This window comes from Emys orbicularis, chromosome 24 (assembly GCF_028017835.1).
Source record: "Emys orbicularis isolate rEmyOrb1 chromosome 24, rEmyOrb1.hap1, whole genome shotgun sequence".
Lineage (NCBI taxonomy): Eukaryota > Metazoa > Chordata > Testudines > Emydidae > Emys > Emys orbicularis.
This window is the reverse complement of record NC_088706.1, coordinates 10260577-10283365: the sequence shown is the minus strand read 5'-3', so window position 1 is coordinate 10283365 and position 22789 is coordinate 10260577. Positions and strand designations below refer to the sequence as shown.

At 53.0% G+C, this 22789-nt stretch overlaps 1 protein-coding gene across 1 annotated transcript; it reads right to left on the bottom strand.

The window, feature by feature from the left end:
* Positions 1-6133: 6133 nt before the first annotated feature.
* Positions 6134-22363, bottom strand: LOC135894168 (repulsive guidance molecule A-like). The gene is made up of 3 exons (XM_065422220.1): positions 22243-22363; positions 18031-18524; positions 6134-6802 (listed from the first exon to the last, which is right to left on the bottom strand). Exons 1-3 carry the CDS (start codon positions 22361-22363, stop codon positions 6134-6136), a joined length of 1284 nt encoding a protein of 427 aa, XP_065278292.1.
* Positions 22364-22789: the final 426 nt, after the last annotated feature.

The following is a 22789-nucleotide window of genomic DNA, read 5'->3' as shown; positions in this document are numbered from 1 at the left end:
CCCAGACAGATTTTTGCCCCAGATTCCTAAATGGCCCCCTCATGGATTGAACTCACAACCCTGGGTTTAGCAGGCCAATGCTCAAACCACTGAGCTATCCCTCCCCCAATAGAGGGGAAGGACAAGGAGAAGCCTTGGTGTTAACCTAGGGCCTCCTAACCTCCCACCCTCTTTTCACGCAGGCAAAGGAACCACCCAGAGGAAGAAGAACTTCTGCTTCAAGCTGATTTCAGGAGAGGCCAGTAAATTTAAGAACTCTTTTGACACCGCCCCTTTCCGTCCCACCCTGCCCCCCACCCCGAAAACGTGACGCTCCGAAGAGAAGAGACGCTTTGGAAGGCTTGACATTGACCCAGCGGGAAGAGTCTTGTCACAACTGGCTGCTGCCACCACCACCATTACTGGGGGAGGAGGGGGCCAGAGAAGTAGACACTCATGGGGACCAGGCTGCCTTCTGCTCGGGATAGGCGTGGAGTGCCGTGGACTAAGAAAACTTAATTGTTGCGTCTCTAGGTCACCACAGCAACTCACGGGATTTTGGCTTTCACCCTTTCATATATAAATATAAATATATATATAATATATATATATATATACAGTCTCTATTTTTTTTTAACGTAAATCACAGGACCAAACTTTTCCATTCAGAGACTCCCTCCTCCTCACCTCCAGAGGGGTTAGGAGCAAAAGGTTTACTGCTGGGACAGCACCTCCTCTACGGGGACTGCACAAGGGCCTGGACATTGTCAGAGGACGTGGCCACGGGGAGATCCTCTCTCCACTTGGTATTAGCAAGCGGTGAGGAGAGAGCGAACTATATACCTCCAGGAATGGGGTAAGGCCACCTCAAGATTCACTCACCCATCAACCTTAGCACCAGCTTGGTTAAGGCTATTGAGAGCTCTCAGTCTTACTTCTTAGAGGGCTTCTGGAGACCAGGCTACGGGAATTTGGCTCTGAAGCCCATCCTGAGCACTCCTGGAATGGGAAATAAGGTACCTTTACCCTTCATCCCCGGCAACAGCAGACCTTCCCCGTGCTCAGCAAAGAACCCTTGACTTTCATCGTTCTCCATGGCAACAGGGAATTTTCCCAACCTATCAAAGGCGAGCGCTGTAATCCTACAGCAGAGAGATGGAAGCCTGAAATGGCCTACACGCTGCCTCCACGTTCCGGCTAGAACATAGAGCTCTTTATCAAGCGTTAGCATTTCCAAACCAAACATTCCATTGGCGACGATGTTTACTCCAGTTGATGACCTCTTACCCCCTCCGCAAGGCTTTTCAGAGCAGATGCACGGAGGATAACATTGTAAAAGAGGTTGTTTTGTTTTTTTCAGCATTCCTCCCCCTCCAAGGACAAATTATACAGTATGCAGCATATATAGATATAGCTATAGATATAGATACACTTAAGCACAGAACCCAGGTCCGAGCTTGGTTAATTGGAGCTCTCCTAAAGTAGGGATCGTATGGACAAGCAGCATCCATTTAACAACTTGAAAGAGTCCCTTTAAGGTTCTACCAAAATAAGTTTAAGCAAAAGAAAAAAACAACTTCTGAACAACTATTCCAGAGATTGATAATGTGCGAAGAACATTCCTGTGCGTGTCTGCGTGCGTTTGTGTGTGTCTGCGCGTGTTTAAACAACATCAGCAGAGGGTTGGTGGGGAAAGACTGATGTAGCAGTTTTAGAAGAGAGCGCTGAGGACTAAGTTTCTCTTGGGACCTTTATAATCTGTCGTCATTCTCCAGATTCCCATGTGCAGATGTTGCCCAGGCTCTTTAAGAAAGTACATTTGTGGCTCTTCACCAACCCTCGCTGTCTGATTCTGAGAGCACATGAGAGAGAGGGTGAAGTATTGAAAGCTTGTGCGTTTCTATCGTCCATGTTTACTGATTGTAAATACCATTTTTATACTTAACATCTATTATGTACGTGATTTGTACGATGTTCTTTATTTCTGCTACAAGTGATTTCATGAAGTTTGAACTTTAATCAAATTTTGAACAAAAAAAAAATATTACCAACAAACAACAAAACGAAAAAAAAAAAAATAAGGACTTTGGAAATTTTAGGTTGAGCTGGTTTGAACTAAGTGTCTAAGATCAGTTTCTTCCATCACAGTTACCAATGTGACCGATCCGGTGTTGCAGGTGAGATTCAAGCTATGTCTTAATGTCAAACTCCTCGCTCTGGTCTAAAGAATCTGAAATTTATTTAATAAAAGTTTTACTTGTTAAGTAACTGGTTTTCGGCTGTTGGTTGTGTCCGTCGCCAAATGGTTGCTTGGGTTTGAAGACAGTCAGGAGGGCCCCAAATGAGTAAAGCATTTAAATACAGGCTTAAGTCCATCCCTATTCAGCAAATCAGTTGGGGTACATCTGCACTGCAGCTGGGAGATGAGATTCCCTCAGCTCAGGGAGACGTACCCGGGTTAGCTTTAGTGGAGCTACTGCACTGAAGATAGCAGCGTGGCCGTGGCAGCAGGAGTGTTGTGACCTCTAAGCACCTAAGACCTCAAACAGGCTCATACTTGAGCTGCCAGCCCAAGCCGCCAGGGCCACTCTGCTGTTTTTAGCACACTATCTTGATCAAAGCTAGCACATGCATGTCGCCCCCAAGCTGGGTATTACGTCAGCCAGCTGCAGTAGCACTATACCCTTAAGCACCGCTCTACAGTCAAGCATGTACTTAAGTTCCCTCTGTATTCAGCAAGGCCTGTAGCCTTGGGAATGGACAGAAAGTAGGGTCCCATTCAGGCTATACGCCAGCAAATGTCCTTATAAACAGGCATCCCTAAAGGGCAGTAGCTCTCTAGGACGTTAGATGGCACCAGCCCCATAATAGCTGCACACTGCCCCAGCACCTCTCCATTTATTGGCGCCCCCAGCCCTGGTGAACGCTGCGAGACCGGGAGTGGCAGCATTTGCGTTGGAGAGCTGGGGACATGGAGGCCAGGCCCTGAACTGTCCATTCGCAACTCCCCGCGCTGTGCTTTAGCCACAGCATCATGCCAGCAAGCGGTTTCAGCCCCGGATCTAGGTGACTCGCTGACGAGAGTTGGCCAGAAACGTACACTTTGGTCTGCAGCCTCTGAAAGCCAACCGCATCACACGCGCCCCCGGCTCAGTGACCTACACCGATAAGCTACAGCAGCTACAAGGCAAATGGGTCTTCTCTCCCTCTTTTAATGGGTTAGTTACAAAGTACAGCGGTTTTATTTTTAACTGATTAGTTCCCACAGCAGCTCTGTAAATAAAATGGAACAGCCCTTCAGGACTCAAACTCGACGCTGGCCCATCTATTAACTTAGACCAGAATATCTGAGCTTGGCAAGAGAGAGAGAGAGAAAGAAAAAAAAAAAGGCAATTTCAACCCTCCTCTGATCTGTAGCGTAAGGTAAGCGGGACTGTGGTCAGCCCAGGCCAGCAGGATCTTGTGTTCGATATTAGCTCAGTCCCGGTATGTTGCGTGTATGTTTCAGTTTCCCCTTCTGAAAATGGAATGAACATTTATTTTCCAAGCAGGCCTGGTTTATAAAGTGCTTTGAGCTACTCCTATGAAAGGTGCTCAAGGAAAGCAAAGGTTTATGGGGAAATAAAGGCTCTAGCAGGCTAGCTTTTAATGTTTTCCCCTCAAAGTCATGGTGCTCCTGGCGGAGATTTCCTAAGTGCTCTTATTGTTCCAGTTTACATTTAAACCATTGGAGACCATTTTTCCAATCTCCAGGTGTTGCATTCAGAGGATGATTACAGTTTTGTGAGGCCCTGGGCCAGAGCAAGTGGGAGCCCCTCCCTACCCCTTCAGTCCCTTCCCCCCTCCCCCTCATGCTCCTACCAGGGAAATGGGGTCAGGGCGTAGGAGCTTGCCCTGCCAGGGAGTGTGGTTGCAGCCTGGGGGCAGGAGTGCCAGGTGGGTGGACGGAGCGGGGCAAGCCCCCATGCCCTGATCCTGCTCCCCGGCAGGAGCGCCGGATGGGAGGGGGGGGGGGTCAGGGCATAGGGGTGCCCATTTTTCCAGGGCCCCCGGACATGGGCTCTGTTGGCCCAGTGGCTAATCGACCACCGGCTGCATTGGTCAGTTATCTCACATCTACATGCCTTTGTTTACTGCAACGATCACTGAGCTCATAGGGGAGACTGAGGCTTTGGGTTTGAAGCACTGTGGAGGTCCTTAGGCAAAGAATTATTGCCAAGAGGGGCTGGACGCTTGTCCCGTACTGTCCAGGTCGAGCCCCAGCCCTGCTCTTGCATGTTCTAGAACAGGGCGGTTTCTCCGTTGACAGTAACCAGCTGAATAGAATCAAGGTAAAAAGAGAGGGAGGGAAAGTGGAGACCTAAAGTGCAGCCCGGTCCAATACTCCACCCACTGGCTTGGGCAAGATGTCCTCACACAGAGCCACAGCTCTAGGGCTGCAGCCCCAGGCCAAAGCAGAGAAAAAGGGGCCGCAAGAGGAGGCGAGCAAATGGAAGCAACACGCTGCCTGCTGCAGCAGAGCGGCTTGGGGCCGGCCCGCTTCATTCCAAGGCCAGCTCACCTAGCAAAACGTTTTGCTACCCTAGGCTGGAGGTGGGGCAGCAAGGGAGAGCCCAGTGCAGTGGCAGGAGGGGTGAGCCATGCCCCCCCTCCCCCATCGGATCCTGCTCAAGACCGGGCAGCCCCTCTCACCACTGCTGCTATTTTTGGTGCACCCGCTTGTGCGGAGCCACCGCAGGTACGTCGCAAATGGAGCTTGAGCCCTGGCGTCTGCTTAGCCTAGCCGAGATCACGCTGCAGGGTACGGAGGGACATGCCGGCGGAGAGGAAAACTGGGCTTGGGGCTGGTAAAGGCCTCTGATGAATGACCAGGCTCCAAGCGTGGAGGCTGGTTCCTGCGGAGAAGGGAAGCTCTCACTCCACCTTTCTTCTTGTGCCATTTGTTGCAGAGGGCATTACATCTACGCCTTTACATTGAGGGACCAGCAGCCCTTGTAATCGAGCACATCGGGGATCAGGCTGCAGGCTCAGGCAATTCGACTCCTTCCCTGCATACAGGCACGAGACCACGGACACTTTAAAAAACAGCGGTTTAATTAAAATAGAGGTTAAAATGCTATGAACAGCTGGTTGGGGGGAGGTTTAGAAAGTCCACAAAGAACAGCAGCGTGGAGGAACACCAGTTGTACAGAACGTACAGACACATTTACAGGCTGGAGAGCACAAATCTACACGTCTCAGCAGTGATAATAAGAGAAGCTGTTTCTTCAGGCTCGGCCGCTCCCAAATCCACAAAGGGCTCTGTCTGGGCTCGGGCTAGTTGAAGCCACGGGGCGTGTGTGTCTGGCTATCGTGACCATTTCACAGGTTAGACCGCTCTGCGGGAGGAACAGCGCAAGGCCCCTTCCTGCTCAAACCAGCAGCTTTCCTCAGGGGCATTGGAAAGGAGCCAGGTTTCACAGCGTAGTTTCCTGAGGCACGGGGCTATCTGCAGACAGGGCTTCTTAGTTGGCTTTGTTTCTACAGCCATCGCTCTGGATCTGGAGCGCAGAGGAAACAAGGGGCCAGTACCAGCCCCAGCCGTGTAGTATGGCCCCCCCAGTTTGCTCATCATGGCACAGGGAAGCAGAGCGCTTGGTAAGAACACGAAGTCAGCACGGGGTCAACCTAGGCGCACGGCGTCAACCTAGGCGCACGGCGGCCATGAGATGGCAGAGAAATCCCTCGAAGGGCCACCCATGGGGAAAGCTGGAGGAGGTTCTGACTGGAGGACAGGGTGGGGAAGCACCTCAGGGTCAGAGAAGGGGCTGGTAAGCAGGTATTATGGATGGGGGCAGCATTGCCCCCAGAGATGGCCAGTTGAGAGTCTGGCCAACCTACTAAGCAGCAGCCCTGGCAAAGCAAGAGCCAACGCTGGTCCCCGACTCTTGCTCACAAGGCAGGGGTGCAGCTGTAGTGTATGGGATTCAGTGGAGACCAGAACATCTGAGCAAGCCGCACTTTGCCTTCAGTTAGCAACAGAGTCAGCTGGACCAAGCAGGCCGGCTTGGAGGGAGGAGAATTTGGACCCTCCACTTTGCTCCAAGATTGGGAGGTGCCAGGGGCTTCTCTCTTCCTATATGGGGGCCCAATACTGACAAAAGGTCCACACTCATTAGCAGCACCAGAACAGCTTTAGGAAGGCAAGACCGCACCAGACTAACGAGGCAGCGGGCTGCCCAGGCCCGGGAGCGCCAGTGGCCACATTAATAGTCTTGGAGACCGTATGCAACTTGAGTCTGCTGGGGTACAACGCCTTCAAGTCTTCCAAGGCCCCGTAAGCAGCCATGGAGAACTCCGGGTCCCCCGTGGTGAGCAGGTCAAAGACGCAGGACTGGAAATACACGTCCTCCACCTGCAGGATGTGGCGACACTGCTCGGTGGCCATCTCCACCGTGTAGGCCCGTCGGGAGCTGGGCCAGAGGGGGCTGGAGCTCCCCAGACTTAGCCTGTGCTCTTGGATCAGCTCGTTCTTCGGGCAGCCGTGCAGACAGAGCTGGAGGCCGGCGCTCTCCTCCGAGAGGTTCAGGGTCTCCTCCGGCACACGGATGGCGAAGGTGAGGTAGCGGCCCACTTGGCGGATGATGACAGTGCTGCCGATGTAGTTGGCCTGGATCTCCACCTGGCCGGCGTCCGGCTTTTCCAGGATGCGCAGGCTGCTGGCGCTCTCCTGCCACCCTCCGGTTCTTGTGCCGTCACTGAACGCCAGCGGCAGGTCCTCTGTGGTCGCCTGATAAACCTTCTGCTCCGTGCAGCCCTGGTAACTCTTAAAGATCAGCGTGATCTGCAGAGGAGACGGAAAGCAAGGAGATCAGCCTGGTGAAAACGCAGCCTGGTCCCCACCTCCCACTGCAGCTGTGTCCACTAGGGAAAGGCACCGGGCGACGTGGCAGCTCACAATGAGGCTTTGGGGATAGACGCTGACTCCCTGGGTGCTCCGGGGCTGGAGCACCCACGGGGAAAAAAACAGTGGGTGCTCAGCACCCACCGGTGGGCCCCACCGATCAGCTCCTCCCTCTCCCCCAGTCCAGTGCCTCCCACCCGACAAGGATCAGGGAGCCGGGGCCGGGAGCGGGGTCACAGCTCCAGGAAGGGGGGACATGGACAGGGATAAGGGGGCCGAGGTTGGGCGCAGAGCTATTGGGGGGGACATGGGTGTGGGGCTGACTGCGGGGGCCAGGAGCAGAGCTGGGTGGCGCTCCCTTCCCGTCCCCCGTGGGGCCTGGTCCCCAGCCATGCCCCTCCAAACATTCCTCCATCCTCCCACACTTTGGGGACCTCTGCCCTAAGCCATCTGTTCTCTACTTCCCAGTGACACATTCCACGAGAGCTGAAGCTTACCTCCCGCACTGTGTGTGCGGGTCGTGAGGAACCCAGGGGCCCCAGAATATCTATTCTGCTAGAGGCACCTTGGCTCAAGTCGTTTCAAACCTGGCAGCCGGATTGCTGAGGCCACTGGGCCCACAACCTTAAAGAGCCGCTCTTAGCTGCAGCTCTCCTCTGGGCCCCACAACCCTCCGCTGGCACATCCAGCTGCCAGGACATGGTTCTACAGAGCACAGCGAGAGCTAATAAATCACAAAGTTCATCGTCGCTTCTAACTCCGACCTCGTCCGCCGTCAGAGCCGAGGTCGCTTTTGGTAACCAGCGAGAAGTCAACCGGGCCAGCAGATGTCCACACAGCCTAAAGAGCGTTCACAAGGGCATGCTCAGCAGAAGGGGTAAGTGCGGGCAGAGGCTGACCCGAGCTGGGCTATCCCAGCCAACGTTGAGGTGTGGGGAAGGGAACTTCCCAAACTCTGCTGTGCCTCTTTTATGGTTAGAGGCCGTCAACGTCCAGTGAGGCCAGCCCTGAACTCACTAGGGACAGCAACTGTTTCAAGGCTCCTGCACGGGTTTAAACTTAGGCGACAAGAGGCCATCAGCACCGTGCCCTTGTCTGGCGGCAAGGGAAGCCAGGCGCCAGCCGGATACGTGTACAGGACAGGATATTTGCCTTCGTCTCTCAACAAGGCCCAATGCATAGGTGGGGCCCTTCATTTTCCGTTTTTATTTTATTTTTCTTGGGAATGGTCAGTGTTTATTACCACCACCACAAAAACAGGTGAAAATCAGGGCAAAAAACTATTAATTTTTCTAGGTAAATATCGGGTTTTATTTTGGTGGGCCGAAAGACAGGGGGGTGGAAAGTATCCAGTAGATGAAGGTTTTGAATTCTGTTCATCAATGTGGGTTGCTGCAGAACTAAAACAGAACTCAAAACTCAATGCCACCTCTGTGTTTAAGGAAACAGTACATATCTAATGCCCAACTAAAACTTTTCATTTGAATAAACAGTTTACTGCAGTAGACTTAGGCCATGACTACACTACAAAGTTAAGTTGACTTTATGGAAGTCGACATTAAGCCTCCAATTGAAGTAAGTCGACCTTGCGTGTCCACGGAGTGCATCCTCACTAGCAGGGCTTGCATCGACGCACGGAGCACTGCATCATGGGTAGCTATCCCTCAGTGCATATAGCCAAGTGGAATTTTGGGTTGGGCTTGCAATGCCTTATGGGACCAAAACATTGGCACGGGTGGTTAGGGGAACATCGCGTTAACCTCCCGTGATGCACTTACCTCCCTCCCTCCCTGAAATCAATGGCAAACAAGCCAAGCCTTTTTCTTGTCTTTTTTCGTGAGCCTGGGTTATCCGCGCGGACGCCATAGCACGATAAGCATGGACCCCGCTCAGCTGTACTCTGTTGTTCAGAGTGCCTTATCCTGCAGTATTTACACAGCTGATACAAGAGCCGCCACACGGAACAACGTGATGCCACACAAGCAACCCTGCTGGAAGACCTAGAGCGAAGCAATTCACAGTTGCTGGTGACAGTCACGCATCACCTTGACACGGTTGAGCACCGTTTCTGGGCCTGGGAAACCAGCACTGCCTGGTGAGACCGCATCGTTATGCGGCCATGGGATGACGAGCAGGGCTGCAGAACTTTCCAGTGCCTAAGGCCACTTTCCAGGAACTGCGTGAAGAGCGTTCCCCGGCCCTGAAACGCAGCAATAGTAAAATGAGAGCTGCTCTGACAGTGGAGAAGCGAGTGGCGATAGCTCTGTGGAAGCTTGCAATGCCAGACTACTACCCGTCAGTGGGGAACTAATTCAGAGTGAGTAAATCTAACGTGGGATCTGTTGTGATCCAAGGTTGCAGGGCCATTAACAGACTTCTGCTAAGGAGGGTAGTGATTCTGGGCAACGTGCAGGACATAGGGAATCCCAGCACGACAAAAGCATCCACTAACTTCAGCGGGGCGATAGAACACATGTCCCTATCTTGGCACCAGACCACCTTGCCAAAGAGTACATAAACCAAAACGGGGTACTACTTAATAGTGTTGCAAGCGCTGGTGGATCACAGGGGCTGTTTCACCAACATCAACATGGGATGGCCGGGAAAGGTGCATGACGCAGACATCTTTAGGAACACAGGTCTGTTCAGAAAGCTGAAAGCAGGGACTTTCTTTCCAGACTGAAAAATAACCATTGGTGATGTTGAAATGCCGATCGTGAACCTGGGAGACCCAGCCTACTCCTTGCTTCCATGGCTCATGAAGCTGCACACGAGCAGCCTGGACAGCAGTAAGGACCAGTTCAACCATTGGCTGAACAAATGCAGAATGGTGGTGAAATGTACCTTTGGACGTTTAAAAGGTTGCTGGCGCTGTCTGCTTACTAGGTTAGACCTCAGTGAAAGCAATAGCCCCACTGTTATTGCTGCCTGCTGTGTGCTCCATAATATCTGTGAAAAAGGGAGAAAAGTTTCCACCGGGGTGGGGGTGGGGTTGAGGCAGATCACGTGGCAGCCAATTTTGAGCAGCCAGACACCAGGGCAATAAGAAGAGCACATCAAGGGGCTCTGTGTCTCCGCGAGGATTTGAAAACCAGTTTCAGCAATGAGCCAGAGTAATGGGACACTTATCTGTGTTGTTCCTTACCAAGCTGTCCTCTTCCTTGCACTTTCTCCCCTTTAAACTCCACCCCCATCAACCACCATGTGTTGAATGAATAAAGAGCCTTTTCTCCTCAATCCGTTAAGTTTTATTATGCACACAAAACACACAGAGACAGCAAAGAAAAGTAAGATAACCTGGGGCAAAAGGGCTGATAACACTGTGGGGGAGAGAAACAAGGAACGCTTGCTTACAGATGCACTGCAACAACAATTAAAGGTGTGGGAATGGGCACCTTCTGGTCCTTGTACCCTCCTCTGGTGTTGAGTGCAAGGGATACAGAACACCCCACATGCACACATCTAATAGGACGTTTGGGGGAGGAGGATGTAGAACTGGGCGATGATGGCAGCAGGTTCAGCATTGGCTGCAGCGGGACTCTCGCATCCAGCTGCCTTTCATGAACCTCAACGTGTCTGACTGCTCATTCATAATCCGCAGCATCTCTTCCTGCATCCCTGTATGCTCTCCTGTCCTCCCTGTCCAGGTCCAGGTCCTCAGACAGTGCAATCCTCCATGCTCGGAGCTCCGTCTTGTCACTCTCGGAGGCGCACATTAACGCATTGAACCCATACTCCTGCATCTTCTTTTTCTGCCTTCTAATCCGGGAAAGTCTCTGTCCCGGTGTGGAGGATGCGCCGACGGACAAGGTTTCTGCTGCAAAGCATGAGGGTAGCATTGACAGTGCTTACATGGTTTCTGGTGCAAGGTAAATGTTTTTTTTTTTTTTTTTTTTTTTTTTTTTATTTAAAACCAAAACCACCCATCAATGCATTTCACTGCAAGCCACAACGGAATCTCAACCGCTGGCTATTGCAAGTGTCGGTTTGCTGCTCCAGCTTGGGCGAGTAAGGCCACGAGGCATGGGCGAGAGGCCTTGTGCTGCTGCTTTTGTGGGATCACAGGTTGGAACTTGAGAAAAGCCCCCTTTCTCCTAGCAACCTGGACAGTGCTTGAGGACAGGCACCAGGGTAAAGCCCCACCAATAGTTTGTTTTTTTACAAAAGCAGCACCGGGTTGGGGGGGGAAGGGAGACAAACAAGCTCCTCTCCCCCCCCCCCCCAACCCCCCATGCTGCTTGCAATACCCGGTGATCCCTTCCAACCACGGCACGTTTGGGAAAGCCTGGTTGTGACACTCATATTTCACCAAACAGGTGGTGGATTTCTTGCTGAATTATTTGTGGTTTAAGGGCTAGCATTGAAAGCTTCCCCCGTTCCCCCTAGGTGACCCTGTGCGATATCACTCTCCTGAGGGGAACAGAGGCGGCAAGGGAGCAGATGCTGAAAGCGTCTGGGTACAGACCTGGTCCTTATGCTGCCATGCTGTGTGCTGCAATGATCCCAGCAGAGTTAATACTGGAGTGACGCGGGAAAGTGTCCTACCGTGGTGAATGCAAAAAGGCAGCCCTTCCCCGAAACCTTCTGTAAAGGATTGCAGAGTATCTCCATGGAGGACTCCCAGGCCATCCCCGTGCACATAAACCGTCTGTTTCGGAGAGCACCCTCGGCATAGCTGGAGTGGCCACCAATACCCACTACACCTACTTTTTTGTTCAGATTAAACATAAAATATAATAGCATGTAACCCCTACAGTTTGACTGGAAACGTGGACTCACCAGAGGTGCCTTTCCCGGCATCACGCTCCACTGCCAACTGGTCCTGTGAAGGGATGGGCTCCAGGGTTAAAAGCAGTTCTTAGCTGTCGGGGAAAATGGATCCTCCGCTTGCCTGCCTCCAGGGGCGGCTCTATGTATTTTGCCACCCCAAGCACGGCGGGCAGGCAGCTTTCGGCGGCATGCCTGCGGGAGGTCCGCTGGTAACGTGGATTTGGCGGCATGCCTGCAGGAGGTCCGCCAATCCCGCACCTTTGGCGTACCCGCTGCCAAATTGCCGCTGAAGCCACGGGACCGGCGGACCTCCCGCAGGCATGCCGCCGAAGGCTCCCTGACTGCCGCCCCCACAGCGACCGGCAGGCCTCCCCCCCGCGGCTTGCCGCCCCAGGCACACGCTTGGTGCGCTGGTGCCTGGAGCCGCCCCTGCCTGCCTCACATTCTCCACCTCCTCTTCCTCATCAACAATGTCCTCCTCGTTGTCGCTCGAGGTTGCCCGGGGCTCCTGGCAGGTATCCATGGAGCGTTTTGGGGAGCGATGGGGTCGCTGCCGAGAATCGCATGCAGCTCCTCAGAGAAGCGGTGTGTCTGTGGGGCAAAACCAGAACGACTGTTCACCTCCCTTGTCTTCTGGTACGCTTGCCGAAGCCCCTTTATTTTCACGCGGCATTGCTGTGTGTCCCTGGTGTAGCCCTTCACCCCCATGCGATCTTGGCACAGACGTCAGCGTTTCTTCTGCTGAATCGAGCTCTGCCTGCACAGACTCCTCTTCCCCACACAGCAATAAGATCCACCACCTCCTATGTGCTCCACGCTGGAGCACGTTTGCGGCCTTGAGTCTCCATGATCAGCTGTGCTGGCGAGCTCTCCACGCTGATCAAACAGGAAATGAACATTCAAAAGTTCCCAGGGCTTTAACAGGGGAGCGACTGTTTCCTGTGTACCTGGGTGACGTGCAGTGGAGTTGAAAGTGCAGTCCAGAACGGTCACAGCAGAGCACTGTGGGACACCGCCAGGAGGCCAATTCATTCGAATTGCACAACGCCATGTCGACCTGCGGCTGCCGAATCAAGCGCTACGTCTCTCATGGAGGTGGAGTACAGAAGTTGACTTAGGTCGGCAGAAGGGACTCAGTAGTGTAGACACATACATTATTAGATTGACTTAATGTAGCTTATGTCGACCTAAGTTTGTAGTGTAGACCAGACGTGTACTATTAGCCTATAAATATTTACATTTAATAATTGGACCACACTATTTGCAGCGCATACTTAATTCTTTTCTCCCGTTTTTGTTTTTAAACTTTCGAATACTTCCTTGTGTTCTGAAACGTATTCTCAGACACATTTTCATTTTCTTCCCATTTCAGTGTGTCAAATCTTTAAACCGTTATCTGCTAACAGCTTGAGATGTGTACGTGGTGGGCGTGACATTCATCAGTACCTTCAGATGCGCACACACTTCAGAGCTTGCGTGCAGGCCTGTTTGTTTATTGTGTGCATCTTCTAGACTAATACATAGTCTTATTTCAACAGGCAGCTTTGCATATACACAGACTAATGTATTATCTTAATACATAGATCTCATGCAAGGTATCGTATGTTCCTAATAAAACCAGTTATTTTGTATATATTTGAATGATACAAAAGTAGGGTGAAAAATCAGAAGGAAAAAAAAAAAAACCCTGAATACTACTTTCTGTAAAACCCGGGTAAAAATCGGTTTAAACTGAAAACAAAGGGGCTTACGCATGGGGTAGGCAGGTAAGGACAAGTGCCCTGAAGGTTTCAGAACGGCACACTGTTCTCAAACTCCAGCCCGGGGCAGCCTACGGTCTCAACCTGGGTGTGCCAAGTTGCTGCTCCCACCTCTTATTATTTGTGTCGCCGTAGCACCTAGGAACGCCAGCCATGGGCCAGCACCCTTCTGTGCTAGGCTCTGTACAAACAGAACTGCCAGTCCTGTTCTGTCCATTCCCTCCGGGGCACCTGGCACTGGCCACTGTCGGAAGACAGGATACTGGGCTAGATGGACCTTTGGTGTGACCCAGTATGGCCGTTCTTATGTTCTTACAGTCCTCTCCCAAAGCACTTACAATCTAAGCCCCACTTCCTCCTGGTTCTAGACCCATCCCCGGCTCATGGTTTCCAGAGACTCTGATCAACTAAACTAGAGAGAATCCTTCTTTCCTGCTACTCCAAGCAGCATTTTTTCCCCTCTCCCTTTGTGTGGGGGAGATGGGCTTCTTTGGTGTACGTTCACCCATTACCGGCTGTGCAGCTGAAACAATCTGCAGAGGAGGGGATGTCAACACACAGGACGGCAGAAATAAGCAGTCTAGGAGATTGGGGGTGGGGAGGTAGGTGGGGGCCTCGGTCACCCACAGAGGAAAATCAGTCCTTAACGAACCGAAAGCCCTACCAGCAGCATGAAGAACTGAGCAGCTGACGTACAAAGATGGGGGCTGTAATTAAGCCCGGCACTGTAACTGGTTTATTTCCCCCCCCCCGCCCCTCACCTCCGAAGGGCCAGTTCCCGGGAGCCAAGCCCTGCAGACGTGGCAGGGAAGATGGAGACTCAAGACTGAAGGGAAGGTGGGTTGGAAAGACACAGTCCTCTGTGAGGCACCTGAGAACCACAGCCTTGCCCCAGCCTGCCCACCTATCTAGCTGCCCCCCTCCAACGGCTTTCGCTAGGGAGCAGGCCCTGACCTCCCCTCCTGTCCTACAACACCAGAGCGATTGTCTCCGATGCTCCCCTGCAGCAGAGCAACAGTGGCTGCTGGGTGAGCATTAGGCTTGACGATGAAGACCCGTCCTTCCTTAGCTGTGCTAGCCACAAGGAGAATGAGCGTAGCAGGGACCACGCAGGGTGCTCGGCCGGTTAAAGCTGGACCCAGAACGCAGGCGGACAGCCCCTAATCTAAATCAACCGCCAAGAAGCTGAAGCACAGAGGGGGAAAAAACCCTCCCAGCTTCCCTCAACTGGAGAAGACCCAGGAGGAAACAGGAGGGGAGCCCCTCTGAGCGAGCACCCAACACCAAGGCTTCAAAGTTGTGGCACTGACAGGAGGCCCTGCCATGAGGCGGGTGGAGGAGCAGCTGAGGGGGTGCCCAGGTGCGAGGTCACAGCTGCAAAGCAGAACAGAGTCCCCCAGGCTCGCAAGCTCAGCTGGGTAGCAGGCACCTTCCTGAGACCAAAATACACGTCACCCCAGCAGCAGGAGACCCAAAGGGAGGTCAGGACGGAGGGTGTGGGCCAAGCAGAAGGTGGAAGCACCTTCAGAGTTGGCATTTAATGAGCACCAGAAAAGTAGCCATGAACCTCAGCAGCGATAGGAAAGCAGGATGGGGCTGGACGGGAGTACAGAGAGGAGAAGATCTGCTAAAAGGGAGGCAGAAACCAACCGGGGGTGGGTAGAGGTAGAGCACCCAGGAGAACTAAAGCAGCAGTGTCCAAGAAAAGCCAACGCACTGAAAGATGGGAAGGAAAGTGAGGGAAGTGGGCGTGGCAGAAGAGGGATTGAAAGAGGAGGTGGCATCACAGATAGCCACTGCAGGCGTCTCAGTGTCCAGGAGCCAGTGAGTTCTACTGGCTGGACCAAAGACAGACAAACCGGGAAGAGAAGCTCTTGGGTTGCCCAATACAGGGAGGAAATGATGCATAGGCAGGATCAGACTGCTCATTTGCCTGTCAGATGGGAGACACCGAGAGGTAACGTGGCCTAGCAGACTGATCACAGGGCTGGGAACCAGGAGAGCTCCACTGCTGTCTCTCTAGCTCTGCCCTGACCATCTCGTTCCCTGCCTGGCTAGTGTCAGCTATTGCACTTACAAAGAATCATAGACTATCAGGGTTGGAAGGGACCTCAGGAGGTCATCTAGTCCCACCCCCTGCTCAAAGCAGGACCAATCCCCAGACAGATTTTTGCCCCAGATCCCTAAATGGCCCCCTCAAGGATTGAACTCACAACCCTGGGTTTAGCAGGCCAATGCTCAAACCATTGAGCTATCCCTCCCTCCACCATTAAAAATAAAATGGGCACATTGCATAAAATGCCAGCACTGCTGTCAAACTTGTCCTAGGCGCACAGGGGCTGATTTGAAAGGGATTTGGGTGTTGCTGGGCTGAGCAGACCAATGCTTACCTCCTAGGAAGCTTACTACCCAATGGCATTTTTGGCCCCGAGTTAGGCATCTCCATGCCACCACGTCTCCTTATAAAGGGGTTATAAAGATACAACCCTCTCTAATGCTTCACTCTGCTTACCCCAGCTAGTGCTACTGAAAACAGCTGGACACCGAACAAACAGGTAACACCCCAGAGGGGGCTGATACCAGCCTCCAGTTAAACTGCAAGAGCAGGGCAAAGGTAGCCAGAGAGCCTGGGAAGCCACAGACGCAGAGGAGCACAATTCAGAGCTGCTGGTCTAGTCTGTGGAACAGGTGACCCTTCCTGCATAAAGCTACCGACTCCTGACACACTAAATGCAAGGGGTAGAATGGCGCAGGGCCTCGGTGTATTGGAAATGGGCCGTGGGTCCCAACCAGCGGTTCGGGGTCCCCTGGGGGGCCGTGAGCAGGTTTCAGGGGGTCCGCCAAGCAGGGCCAGTGTTAGACTTGCTGGGCCTAAGCCCTGCCACTCAAGGCTGAAGCCCAGGGCCCTGAGCCCTGCCACGGGCTGAAGCAGAAGCCTGAGCAACTTAGCTTCATGGGGCGCCCTATGGCGTGGGCCCGCGGGCAACTGCCCCACTTGCTACCCCTTAACGCCGGCCCTGGCTTTTTATAAAGAGTTGTGGCACAGGTGGGACGTGGAATTTTTAATCACATGTTGGGGGGGGGGCTCAGAAAGAAAAAAGGTTGAGAACCCCTGGTTTAAGCCTGGGTCTAATCCCAGGCTGGCAAGCAGAGTTTAGGTCGTTACCATCAGACGCATGCAGGGCACATGACCCAAGTGAATGGCTTTATTCCTAGAATGCTAGTTTGCTCATCACAAAACCCGCCACCTCCCACACCCGGATATTCCCCATGGCCACAGCCCCTGGTGTTGGTGCTTTAGATCACACAGCAAGGCCGAGAAGCCTGCAAGGCCATGGAAAGACGCTTGCATGGTTAATGCTGGTGCCGTACCCTTCCATCAGATCAAAGAGGGAACCTGCAGCATGCCATGTTGTCAGTCCAACACTACCCACATGCACGAATTAACACTACTAGAAACAAGACAGAAAACTGTGGTTGTTGGGATTTTCATACTGAAGCTCTGGGATATCGTAGCAACGAGCAGATACTGTTGAAGATGCAGCTAGACAATCCAGCAGTCACACACAGCGTTGGAGATGAGAGCCAGTTTCGATCAAGAAGGGATCTTAGCTGGGACACTGGAGTCAATCATACTTTGCCCTGAGCCCATCTCTCCTCTGGGGCTCTCAAAGAGCTTCACAGAAGGGTTGTCTCAGATTAACAGGCCCACTGTCACACCCCAAGTCAGTGCCTGAGCGGAGAACGGAGTCCTACTCTACAGCATGGCCCGAAAGAGGGTCCTGACAGGGGCTCTCTTCTAGTCCAGTTCTGCTACTGCGCTCATCGGTGCAGTTCTGAACAGCTGCCAGTGGTATACTAAGAAACATGAGCAACATCTGTCACAAATCCTCTGCCTTCCAGTAGGTCCTTGACTGTCTTTCTGTAGGAGGGGAGGAGAAGGATGTAGGCCGAGGGGTTTTTAAACAACGATTTTTAATCTTCCACCTGGAGTATTGCCAAAGCCGCCCGCCTCCGACCAGGCTGGAAGAAAAGCTTTTCACCCTCAAGACCTGACCTGTACAGAGGGTTTGGGGCTACACAGAGCCCTCACACTTCCTCAGCTCCTGCTCAGAGATGTGCTGCCTCTCCTCCCTAGACTCCGTCCAACTCCAGAGATCTCAAAACAAAACTCAGTTGGAAACAGATTCACTTTTCTCGTCCCTCACTTAAAGCCCTGAAGTGAAGCCAGCTTTTCCTGAAGGTTTGGGAACCGGTCCTGAGTTTGTCGCAAAACTCAGCAGGTTTGGGGCGCTTACACACGGAAGGGTTGCACAGCCCTGCTATGGAGGCAGGCCCTGAATGTCCCCCGGGGTCCGAGGACACCATCTGAACCTCTAATGCAGTCCTGTAATTACGGAAGACCATGGTAACATGACAGACCTGCGAGAAAGGTACAGAACAAACAATTCTAAGCCCCCATCTAGGAGAGGCGGTTTCCTAAGTACACACTCTGAAATTCACTTCCTCCGATGACCACAAGGGGGTAGCAGATGATCACAGCAGCTTAGTCCCTCCTAACAGAAGCTATTAAGTAGAAGGGTAGGGAGTTGGGGGGGGGAGGGGTTGTTTTGTTTTTTTAAAAAGGGGTCTGATTACCTTGCTGGTGGCCGTGGCGCTGGATCCCAGAACAACTGGGACGTTGGTGACCTGGACCGACAGGTACTGATTGTCTATTAGCGGCCAAGCGCCCTCTACTTTACACGTCTGAAACTCATCTTTAAAGGTCCTTAAATGAGGATCCCCAAATAATCCACAGTGGGCAAATTTCTTCTGAAAGCCAGATCTGCTCTCGTAGTTGCACAGCTCTGAAACCAGAGGGTCCGGTGTGCCGGGGGCTTTTGCCGAGGAAGTCGGCCCGTCGCTGGAGCAGTTGTGCTGCGGAAAGAGTTCCTTGATTCGGAAGACGGCCGAGTGATACACCAGGTCTCCCCGGCAGGATTTGGCTGTCTTTCTGGTGCACACGGAGTACGCCCGCAAGGCAATGCAATAATCCACGTCCAGCGGCGTCTCTTCCGGCAAGGCATGGGTAGGAGATGTGGCAGCCACGTAGTCTGCATTGCAGCGCTGGATTCGGCACTGCTGGCCACGCACTGCAAGGAGAAAAGGTCATTCTGATCAACAGCAAACATTTGACGGATGTCAATGATCTGCCCACTAACTAGCAACTAGAGAGGTAGGATCTGCCCTAAGCACAAGTCATATAAAGATGGATCTTTCCCCCTCCCGATACTGCAATGAAAGATCCTATCCGGGGGCTTAAAAAAGTCCTATAGGTAGAGAAAACAGAGGCCAAACTCTTCATGACAGCTTGACTGAGATATAGATGCTACCTACTGGCTGTTGTGACCCATCAACGCCTTGCACTTAAGATAGCACTCCATCTCCACGGCACTTTACCAACCAGGGCCATCACAATTCTCCTGAGACAGACAAGTATTAAGTCAAGAGTTCAGTATCACCAGCATTTTCTTGTGTTTTTTTATTAACTAAATCCCCCTCTCTCTAAGGCGGGGCAGAGCAAAAAAATAACCAGGGTTAAAACATTTTTACAGAGTGAAAATAAAGGAGCGGGGTTACTTTTGCAGAAAAATAGGTGTTGTGCATTACATGGATGTTACACAAGCTACAACGTACTACAAACATACGTAAGACAGCATCAGGCAGTGCAATGCAATGACTTGCATTTGCTTTTCATATACATATTATACAAAAGTGGCAAAACGATCACTGACATTTACCAGCCAAGTCACAAGATCGACTGCCTGCTTTTGCCATTAGGAAGAGGGGGGGGGAAAAAAAAATCATGATTTACTTGTTATTCAAAATAAAGTTCCACGCCTCAAGTGAACAGAATTTTGAAAGGCTTGTTTATATCCACCCACATTTTGTCAAGTGTGTAACAATCTGCAAGACATCTAGACTACTGTTATTCTTCCTAGAAATATCACTGCACTGTGTGTGTGTTGTGTTCTTATACACACAATGCTACACTGTTTGCTACCCTGAACCAGCCCACAAATGTTAAAAGGACAAAACACAGAAGTTATTAAATTCATCCAGTATCCTCCCTGGAGGCAGATATCAGCAATGCAGCAATTTTAGACCCAGCATGCAAATCTGTACTGATTAGCTGTAGATCTTAAACACACAATATCCGCCTCCCTGGAAGCATCTCACAGCCATGTGTGAACATACTGCTGTCACAGGTTTAGCTAGGTTTTACATTAAGGCACAAAACAGTTCTCCCTCTCCCTCCAACTCAGGGAAAAGAAGAAAAGTTACTTTCTATAGCTGGGCGTCTTGGCAATTAGAATAATGAACTGTGGACGGCGCATGGGAGTTAAGATTCCTGAGTTCTATTCCCAATTCTGCCACCGTCTTGTCTGCTCTTGGGGGGGAAAAAAATCACTCAGGCTGAAGTTTTCAAAATCACCCACTAATTTTGGATGCCCAATTGGAGCCTGCCTTTCTGAAACGCTGAGCACCCATAACTTCCAATGAACTCAGTAACAGCATTGGGTACTCAGCACCTCAGAAGTCAGGGCCTGGGCATTTCCAGTGGAGCACCCAAGAACTGACGCACCCCAAATTAGTGCACATTTGATATTTTTGACTTTTGCCTCCATCTGGAAAATAGGGAGAATTATCCACCTTCCTAAGTGCTCTGAGCCACATGTGAAATCTGCTAGGAGGGAATGCGAGTCATTCACTGCATTCCCCACCTTTATGCCTCGTTTACACTTCGACAGCTTCCACAATTAATTGTATTTTAATGTTTCTGCTCCGCATCTTGTGCAGTTTTTTGCTTAAAATCCAATACTAAAGAGAGATGCTTCACTCCAATGGCCTAGGGATTTTCCTAGTTACAGCAACTGAGGAAACAGTTGACATCTGTTCTAAAACGACACCTTCTTAGACAGCGTCACAAAGATACAATGACCTCTACTAAGAACATATTTCCCCCTCTCACTTTAGGTTTAAACCAAACCTTAATGCTTTGTAAAGAACAAAGTTAGTACATCTTCCACACGCACACCCCCTTTGCGGGGTAGAGTCACTGCAGGGTAGAGGGGCCCAGCCCTACTTCCACATCATTATTCTTCACACAGGATGCAAGAACATCTTGTGCAAACCCTCTACCTACTGGGCTGTATTTCATGCTTAGCTAGCAGAAATCCCCTGCGACAGCAGGGGTTATCAAGCAGATCATTCCTCTGCCTACCAGGAATGGCAGTGCTCACACGCCCATGGGCGACAGAATTGGGCACAGAAAGCAGGGAAGGCTGGGAAAGTCCACACCTCCCAGTTGGACCTTCAAGCCCCAGGAGGTTTTATTGGTTCGTGCCTTGGGGTCTGGAGAAGCAGGCAATGGAGAGGACAGCGCTGTGCAGCCCCTGCCAGGGAAGGGGGTCCCCAGCCCAGGAGATGGAGAGGGAGCCGACCCAGCCCTCCTTGGGCCGCTGTCCCTGGCTGGCCCGCCGGCAGCAGAAAGGCGCCTCTGTGCTCCAGGCAGCCGCCTTGTTTGCTTTGGCAGGAGCTGCACGTTCGCTCCTCATAGAAAAAACAAACCTCCCAGAAAAGGCTCGTCCACCCCCACAACACGCACACGCAGGAGGGCCCGCCAACTAAGCTGAGCATCCAGGTTCCTCCTCAGCACACCCCACAGAGGGGCCCCCAACTCAGGCACACCCTGAAGCCCCCCAATAAGGCATGTGTTTTGGGACCCCCGCTTCCAACTATGCTGCCACCACCGAGGGGTGCCCGGCAGGGATCCCAGCTCCCAGAGAGAGGGGTCCCCAAAAGAGGCAGCCAACTGGGGATGCCCTCATCCTCTCCCACTAGGCATGTGCTCTGGGCTCTCCCTTTCCCCCACGGTGCCTCAGTCAAGGCACATGGTCTGGTGCTCCCTGCAGCCCCTCAAATGAGACACCTGCCTGGGTACCCCCTGACCCAAGGCATGGGCACCCCATCTCCCCCTTTACACCCCCAGCCCATCTCCGGCTGCTCCCATCAGCTAACTCCCCCCAGCCCCTCCCCGGAGTTTCTATTCCAGTTCCGACCCTCTCCTCCCCAGCTCAGCTCCTCTCCAGTTACCCAGCCCAGCTCCCCCCTTCCCTCCAGCATCCCCAGCCCAGCTCCCCCCTTCCCTCCTCCACCTGCTCCAGTCCAGCTCTCAGCATCCCCAGCCCGGGTCCCCCATTCCCCCAACCCAGATCCCCTCAGTCCAGCTCCTCCCCATCATCCCCAGCCCAGGTTCCCCTTTCCCCCCCTCTACCGGTCCCAGTACAGCTCCCCGCTTCCCCTCTCCCCCCAGCATCCCCAGTCCAGCTCCCTCCACCATCCCCATTCCAGCTCCCCCAGTCTGGCTTCCCCCTCCCCACTCTGGGTCCCCCATCATCCCCAGCCCAGATCCCCCTTTCCCCACCTCTACGTGCCCCAGTCCAGCTCCCCCCACGCCCAGCATCCCCTGCCCGAGTCCCCCTTTCCCCACCTCTACGTGCCCCAGTCCAGCTCCCCCAGCCCCTCAGCAACCCCGGTCTGGCTTCCCCCTCCCCACTCCGGGTCCCCCAGCATCCCCAGCCCGGGTCCCCTTTCCCCCCCTCCCCCTCCCCCAGCCCAGCTCCCCCCCCCCAACCCGGATCCCCCACCTGCCCCAGTGCAGGTTCCCCCACCCCCCAGCATCCCCAGCCTGGGTCCCCCTCCCGGTCCCCCTGCCCCAGTCCAGCTCCCCCCAGTCCGGCTCGGCTCGGCTCCCCTCCCACTGGCCCCGATCCAGCTCCGCTGCCCCCGGCCCGGCTGCCCCGCTACCTGCGGACGGCGGGGCCAGGCACACGGACACCAGCAGCACCATGCTGAGCAGAGGCCGCCGCCGCGGCCCCCGGAGCCGCTCCACAGCCGCCGGGGGGAGGCTGCCTGGCCCCATAACCATCCAGCCATCGGCCCGGGAGCCTCCAGCTCCGAGCAGAGCTGCCCCGTCCGCCCCCCTCCGCCGGCCCGGGCGAGACTGCAGGGTCCGGCCGCCTCCGTCACCCCAGCGCCGCCAATGGAGCAGCAGAGGCAGCCCAGCGAGCTGCATATTAATAAGGCTGCAGCCAATGGGAAGGCAGCCAGAACCGACTAATCTGCATATTCATTATCCTGCCACCAATGGGCACGAAAGCAGAGCCCCCACATTCGTATATTCAATAGTCTCCAACCAATAGGGCAGCTCCAAATGTGAAGCTCCAGCAAATAGGGAAAGAGCCAGACCAAGCTAATCTGCGTAACAATTAGCCTGTTACCAATGGGACAGCACCGAGGCCCAGTTAATCTGCATATTTATTACCCTCCAGCCAATCCGATTCCACCGTGGCCG